The 8,733-nt window shown below is 37.0% G+C and overlaps 1 protein-coding gene across 3 annotated transcripts in view; it reads right to left on the bottom strand.

The window, feature by feature from the left end:
* Odr4 (odr-4 GPCR localization factor homolog) overlaps window positions 1–8,733 on the bottom strand; it is a 46,387-nt gene that overhangs the window by 9,954 nt on the left and 27,700 nt on the right. For all 3 annotated transcript variants that reach the window (XM_008824272.3, XM_008824269.3, XM_008824270.3), the window contains one exon: window positions 212–397. In XM_008824272.3, coding sequence (XP_008822494.1) covers window positions 212–397 — 186 coding nt within the window. The remainder of the gene's footprint in view (window positions 1–211; window positions 398–8,733) is intronic.

Genomic DNA, 8,733 nt, shown 5'->3' on the forward strand with positions numbered 1-8,733 from the left:
TAAAAAAGGCAAAAAAAAAAAAAAAGAAAGAAAGAAAGAAAGAAAGAAAGAAAGAAAGAAAGAAAGAAAGAAAGAAAGAAAGAAAAAGAAACTTGTCAGATATATTTGTACATGGCTTAGATAATATTCTGAAGTATCAAACAGAATTAGCTTTAAGGAAATCTAAAGGCAAAATAAGTTTAGGTTATGGGCTGATCAGGTTTTTAATTACCTGTATTTATTTCCTCTGCAATTTCCAAATCTTCTGTTTGAATCATATGATCTAACATCTCCAAAAAATGGTCTCTGATTTCTTCAGCTGCTTCATCACCAAATTTATAATCACACAACATTACAGGGGATCCAGAAATAGGAACAAAAACTCGGTGTGGGAGGATATGGAACTCTTTTTCACAATCTAAAAGGAGAAGGAACATTATCTATATTTAGACAGATCTATCATTGGTATCAATATATATTTCAGAAAGATGTAAAAACATGATAGAAATAAAGCTTGAAATGTCAATGCTTTCATCTTTTGATTCACAAAACTGCTTTTAGTGAGTTCTACTTTACCTCAATTAACCTGACTTCTTCAAAGGGACCTAAGTGATACTCTCATGAATCTTCTAAGCCCTCCACTGCCTTCAGTATGAAGATGGTGCCAATCATACATCCTTATAGACTCACTGTGTCCTATACTAAACACTCAAAACAAATTTTGTCACTCATCTACAAATTGGCATATTTCCAGTTTGTTTTAATGTTACAAAGAGCTGTGATTTTATAGCTAATTTTCCCTCATTTGTGCATGCCTGAAGTCAAATTAAGGGCCTTACTTACTGAAATGCACAGGACACAACAGCACATGTTTTCAGGGTCACTTTTAACTGCATTTTACCAAATGTACTTTTTCCTAACTCAAACATATTTATGGTATCAAGACATGTATTTTGTGTAACAACTTTATCACCAACCCCATCTTCTTTCTTTTGGTTTTGTTTTTGAGACAGTCTTGCTCTATAGTCAACACTGGTCTAAAACTCAGTATAGCTCAGGCTGGCCTTCAGTTTGCAATTCTCCCACCTCAGCCTACCGAGTGCTGGGAATACAGGCATGGCAAACCACAGGGCTTGATCATTTTCTTTTTTATCTGCTTATTACCTCACTTTTTAATTTATTTTTCTCTGGCTTATTGGTAATGTCTTTTTATCAAGTGCCTGAAATAACTTTTAGGAAAAAAAATCAGAATGATATGAACAATGAGTAACTATATTTCACTTTTCCTTTTTGTGTGTGTAAGCCTATGCATGTGTGAACATGTGTGTATGTGTGTATGTGTGGATATGTGTGCACATGTGTGCTGTGAAGGTCAATGGTTAACCCTAGGTATCATTCCCCACGTCACCTATTTTTTGAGACAGGGTCTCTCTCACTGGGACCTAGGGCTCACCAATTAGGCTAGGATGGACAGTGAGTGTCAGGGATCCACCTGTCTCCCCCCACCCATCACAGGTATTATAAGTCTATGCCCCCAACATCTAGATTATACATGATTCTAGGGATCAAACTGTGGTCCTCATGCTTGGGTAGCAAGTACTTTTACCTAATGAAAAATCTCCCCAGCTACCACATTTCACTTTTTTTTTTTTTTTTTTGCTATTTACAAACTAGACTATACTTCCCTAAATTTCTAAAATAGTAGCTCACAAAAATATAACTGATGTTTAGCTCAAGATTTGATTCTAACAATTTCAAAAGTAGAGATTTTTGTGAAGAACAACTACTTTATGATTAAAAGGCTATCAATGTAAAGATCAAGTAGAAAATTGGGGTCATCTTAAAAGTAACTTAGAAGCTAGGGTCATTTTATATAATTACAAAGAGAAGACAATGACCTCTTCCTTAAGTGTCATGGGAAACACTGTAACATAAACTATATGACTGTTCTACTTTCAATGTTTGATCTCACTGCAAATGGGAACTGGGAAAATAATTTTACTTTGACCAGATTGCCTCCTAGTGTTAGAATTACATAAACACACTTTGTGCCATAGCATGCAAAGTTTCTACTCACTGAAATTAGAATGGCAGTACTGTATTTTGAAACAAACATATCTGAAACTTAAGTTAATATTTCAAAGATAGCAATAATATGCATGTATATTTGACATGCTAAACTTTAAAACCACTTCAAAGTTGATTATAAGTTTTCTTGAAAAAAGAATGTTACAAAAATCAAATGCTATGAATTGATTTCAATATACTTGATTATTCATTGAAAAAGAAAAAGCAGTTTTTTTCCCCAGACCTGCCGTGAAATTAGACCATCATAAAGTTTACTGAGAAAGGCAACCTAACTGATTCATGAGACAATGATTTCAAAATAACAATTATTTCAAACTATGTTCAAGGAACGTAAAGAGGGTATGAATAAAAGAATGAAGGCTGTGAAAACATAAACAGTTGAATAAAATAATTAAAACAATTCAAAACATGGAATTAGAATTCAATAAAGAGATAAACTGCGAAGAAAAACCAAACTGAAATAAAACCTGAAAATGAAAAACCCAGAAACTGAAACAAAGAGCTTAGATGAAAGAAGCAACAAGGAAGTAGAGGAAATGAAAAGAGAATCAAAGACAAACTGGGGGAATACTTCAAATGAAAGTTAGTCAGAAGAGATGGGGAAGGGCACTTCACTCATTAAAGGGAAAATACACCAAGAAGATATACAATCAAACATATCTGCACCACACACACAGGCACCCAATTTCATAAAAGAAACTCTATATAGATCTAAAATTACACATTGACTCCAATAGAGTGATACTGGGTGATGCAGAAATTCTCAACAACGTACTCACAAACTGAACACAAGAACACATCAAAACGATTATACACTATGATCAAACTGGCTTGATCCTAGAGACACAGTGATGGTTCAACATACATAAATCAACAACTGTAATTGATTACATATTCAAGGACAGAAACCACATTATCATCTTATTAGATACAGAAAAGGGCTTTGATAAAATCCAACATCCTTTCATGATAAAAGTCATGGAAAATCTAGGGATAGGATACAGAGGACATATCTTGACATAATAGAGGCAACCTATAAGCCCACAGATACAACATCATACTAAATGGAGAAAAACTCAAAGTATTTACATTTAAATCAGGACCAAGACAAGGATGTCCACACTCTCCATTCCTAGTCAATACTGTACTTGAAGTCTTAGAGCAGTAAGACAAATGAAGGAGATAAAGGAAAGGAAAAAGTCAAAGTATCCTTATTTGCAGATGATATGATTCTCTATATAAAAAGATCCTAAAGACTCCACCAGAAAACTCCTGAAGCTGATAAATACATTCAGAAAAGTAGCAGGATAATGAAGGGGTGCTACATATACACAATGGATTACTACTCAGCTCTTAAAAAAACAAAATTATGAAACTCGCACGTAAATGGATGGAACTAGAAGCAATTATCCTAGTGAGGTAACCCAGACCCAGAGAGACAAATGTTGCAGTTCTCTCTCAGAGCTGAATGCTAGCTTTAATATCTTGGCTATGCATGTTTCAACTTAAGGAAACTAATAAATGGCCATGGGGGGTCGGGGGTTGATTTCCAGAAGAGAAGGTAGAATGCAGTGATATAAAGGAAGAAAGGGGAATAACAGAGTAGAAAGGGTTAAGTAGGGTGGGGAATTGGAGGGAAGGACAGAGGAGGGAGTATGGGGATAGATAACTAACACTAAAGACCTTTAGAAAAAGCCATATGGAAACCTACCACTATAGACGTGTCTTAAAGTATATATATACATTATAAAAAGAGATCAGAGATTAAAATCCCTCTTATAATAGGAGAACATTGTTCTACCAGACACCATAGACTAGCAAAGTTAAAGCCCAATGCCAGAAATGGATTCCCTCTTTTGAAGCTGCTGACCAGGAATTCCATAGACTGGCCATTGCCCCTATTCTTTGTTACCTACCAGAACTTCACAGTAAGACCTTGTCACTGAAGACACTATATACGTAAGTAAATAAGGAGAAATCAAGATGGTCCTGACATCAAAGCCTACCAATGCAATAGTGGCACAAATTATTAAGGGAATGGCCAACCAATTTCTCCTAGGATGGAGCCCATACTTGAGACTGATATCAGGCCTAGGAATCTGAGGCTCAGGTCACAGGACATAGGGGAGAGCCTAATATTAGTTTTCTGCTAGCTATAGTATTAGAAGCTGACTCCTAATGACCTGTTATACCCACAGATTAATGCATCTCAACTCTCACTAGAGAATCTTCCTTATGTAGTAGATGATGATTAACACAGAAACCAAACTAGCCAACTTGCTAAGAATAAGAAGTTGCAGGGTGTTTATTCCTGAATTGGACACCTATATCAAACTTCTGCCTCCCTAAGGCTCAGGGATCATTGAGGAAGATGGGGCAGAAAGATTTTAAGAGCCAGATGTGGTAGATGATGACAAGGAAACAGAGTTCAACTGGTCAGCTACTTGTATGAACTCATAGCAATGATGACAGCATGCAAAAGTCTCATGTAAGCTCCAGCCAGATAAAATCTCAGCATAGACATGAGGAAGTAGGTAAGACACTCCAACCTACTTTAAAAACTATTGGCAATCCAATGGCAGCTGAAAGGGGAGAGTCTTTGAAGGGAGAGATCCTTAATAAGTTGACAGGCCCCAGTGGATGAAACCATAACATAGGGCATACACAGATACATACATACACACACACACACACACACACACACACACAACACTAGGTGAGGGCACTAAGGGGGATGCAGTTAGCATAGGGAACCTAAATATGATCAAAATATATTGTATGAAATTTCTAACCCCCCCCCAAAAGGAAAGGCACAAGTACTAAACACACACACACACACACACACACATATACACCAAAAAGAAAATGTGAGGATGGAGAGCTGGCTCAATGGTTAGCAGCACATACTGTTCTTGCATGGGACCTGAGTTCAGTTCCCAGCACCAATATATGGTGATTCATAACTGCCTGTAACCTCTGACCACTGTGGGAACCTGCACACATGTGAACATACATATACACAGACACACATGTTCATGTAATTTAAAAAATAAATCTTTTAAAAAAAAGCACTTCTAACTCTGAATTTAAAAGAATAGCAACTGAGTATCTAAATAAAATAAAATTTCTCAGTTGGCCTGATTTTAAAATGGAAGGAGGGATCTTTTTGAAAAAAAATGCACTAAAAAAAAACTCAGTATTTCAAAGAAGAATCCTTCAGAAATATGCCCACAGCAGAGTATCTAGTTCAACATTATTTGAATCTTTAAAACAGAGAAAAACATTTTCAACTTAAGGCAGTTTGATGAGTACTGGGTTTCTGCTGGTTATAGATAGAATCCTAGTTCGTAACAGAATATGACAGGAACTTCTGTCATAGAGATGATTCCTGAGCTGAATCTTAAAGGATAAGCAACACTTGCACAGCAGGATGAGAGGTGCTATCCAGAGACAGAACAACTGGCACAGGCAGAGGATCATGTTCTGAGAAGTCAGGTATATGAATGGATACTGATGTAGAGATGGAGAGAGATTCTGCAATTAATTAATGCACTGAGTAGGTCATATGTTGACAGTAAATTGGGGAGGACTGAATGAAGAAAGTGCCATTAAGGAACAAGGCCTAGATATATCTTAAGAGGCATTTTAGAGAATGCCCCTTAATTTTACAAGTCAAAGGACTGACTGAGGTTCTTACTGTATTATTACTGAAATACTAAGTTCTTTCACGTAAATAGCAAGAATTCGACTGTATTAAAGATTAGGATGTAAAGTTGGTATATACTTTTCAGATTTCTGTATGCATGCAAAGCTATTCTAATTCAGGTCAATTTCAAAAGATAAATTGTGTATTTTGCCATAGTACAATACCTGGAAGATCTATGTAAGAAAAATGAGTCAAGTAAAATGAGGACAAAATCTAAAATGTAACAATTTGATGTAATATTATGGTTTAGATATGAAATGTCTTCCATAAACTAATACTAAGAAGGCTTGGTCACTTCCCAATGCAATGTTCGGAGGTGGAACTTATGAAAACTGACTGGACCATAAGAACTGTGATCTAATCAATGGATTAATTCACTAATAGGCTCCTAATCTGATGGCATTATTGGGGGGAGGAAACTAAGAGGTGGGGTCTCAGTGGAGAAAACAGGTCACTTGGGTGTACCTGTTAAGAGTACAGCTTTCTCTAGTCTCAGTCTCTCTCTCTCTCTCTCTCTCTCTCTCTCTCTCTCTCTCTCGTCTCCTCACCCCTCAATCCCTGCTTCTTAGCTACAATGAGAGTGCTTGCCATAGCCCAAGAACAATGAAGCCGAGCAATGAAGGACTAATGCCTCTGAAACCATGAACCAAAATCTCCTGTACCTTAAGTTGACTACATTAGGCATTTTGCCACAGTGGAACAAAGTAAACAGGTACAAGTGTGTTGGCGCTAGAGAGATGGCTCAGTGGTTAAGAACACTTGCTGTTCTTCCAGAGGACTTGGGTTTGATTTCCAGCACCCATATGACAGCTAACACCATCCATAACTCCAGTTCCAGGGGATTCAACACACTCTTCTGGCCTCTCCAGGACACTGCACAATATAGGTGTACTTACATACATGCTGGCAAAACACTCATACACATAAAAATAAAATAAAAAGTAAATAAATATTTAAAAACCAATTTATAGGGGCTGGAGAGATGGCTCAGTGGTTAAGATCACTGGTTGTTCTTGCAGAAGACCCAGCTTCGAATCCCAGCACCCACATGGCGGCTAACAACTGTCTGTAACTCCAGTTCCAGGGGAGCCAATAGCCTCTTCTGTCCTCCGCAGGCATTGCATGGCACTTACGTACATACAGGCAATACAGACATACACATAAAAATAAATAAAAATATAAAGAACCCAATTTATAAAAAATAAAAAAGATACAGGTGCGTATGCATATACATATTCATCTTCACAATTTATACTTATTTCTACTATTAAACTCATTTTTTCAGGCCAGTGAGATGGCTCCATAGGTAAAGGTCTTTGCTGTCAAGTGTGGAAACCCGAGTTCAATCCCTGGAATCCACGTAAAGGTGTAGGGAGAAAATGGACTCCACAAAGTTGTTCTCTGAACTTCTTATACACACTGGGGCATGCACCCCACCACACACACACACACACACACACACATCATGAACAAAGAATAATATATAAATAAACTTGCATTTTTCTTTTATCTTTCTATCTTAAGATTGATTAATATGTTGCTGGAGTTTTAATTCTGTCATTAAGGTTTAGAATATGTATTTACATCTTGCTTTTGATATAATTTTTAATTTTCCATTGAATAAAAGTTAAGAAATTTTTCATTTTTAAATGTTATTTAATCTAAATTTGTGTGTATAAAAATGTATGCTCCACTATGCACACACACAGAGGCAGCAGGAGGACATTCATATCCTACTTTATCATTCTCCCCACCATCTTTCTTTATTTAAGGCAGTCTCTCACTTAACCTGGAGCTTGCTGTCTTCCAGCTAGTCTGGTCAGCTAGTGGCCGCCCCAGGATCTGCCTGTCTCTACTCCCTAGCACTGAGGTTACAGGCACATGCAATCATGCCTGATTTTTTTTTTTTACATGGGTGGTAGGGATTCAAAGTTAATTCCTCATGCTTGCATAGCAATCACTCTTACCTAGGTACTGGACCATCTCCCCAACCCAAAGTTAATAAATTTTAAAGAATCTAACTTACAAAGCCGTTCTCCTTTATCATCTGTAACACAATAGCAATTACTACTAAGGCTTTGCTTTCAACCTGTATTAGGCATTTTAAAAGTCATCTCATTTAATCTCACAGCCTCCCCAAAGTAGCTGTTACAATTCTCGCTTTGCATTTAAGGAAACTAATACTTCATAGCTAAATTATTTTTGTCTCTGACCATTAAAGGTAGAGAATCTATTAACAAAGAATCTTTTATGGCTTAGATGTGGTTTACATCCCCAAGGAACATGTTGGGAACTTAGTCTTCAAAGTAGTGACGTTGGGAGGTAAAACCTTCAAAAGGTTGAGCCTAGTGTAAGGTCCTTAAGTGGAATGAAGGCATGTCCTTGAAAAAGAACATGGGACCCTGGTTAATTTCCTCTTAAACAAGAGGGCTTTTAAAAAATTTTAAGCTTGGCATCATCCAGTTTAATTACCAGAATATATAATGAACTTAAAAAACAGAGACCCAAAACAAGAAGCAACCCAATTGAAAGATGGGCTAAGGAGCTGAACAGAATGTTTGCAAAAGAAGAAGTAAAGATGGCTATGAAACATCTTAAAAGATGTTCAACATCACTAATAATCAGGGAAATGCAAATTAAAACCACTTTAAGATTTCACCTCACCCCAGTCAGACTGGCTAAGATCAAGAGAACAAATGATGCCAAGTGTTGGAGGGGATGTGGGGAAAGGGGAACACTCACCCACTGCTGGTGGGGCTGCAAACTGGTTCAGCCCCTATGGAAAGCAATGTGGAGAACTCTTAAAAAACTACAAATGAACCTACCATTTGACCCAATTATACCACTCCTTGGCATATACCCAAAGAACTCATCCTGTTGCAGAGACACTTGTACATCCATGTTTGTTGCTGCTCTTTTCACAATAGCTAAGAGATGGAAGCAACCTAAGTGTCCCTCAA

This window comes from Nannospalax galili, unplaced genomic scaffold (assembly GCF_000622305.1).
Source record: "Nannospalax galili isolate Female #2095 unplaced genomic scaffold, S.galili_v1.0 scaffold227, whole genome shotgun sequence".
Taxonomy (NCBI): Eukaryota; Metazoa; Chordata; class Mammalia; order Rodentia; family Spalacidae; genus Nannospalax; species Nannospalax galili.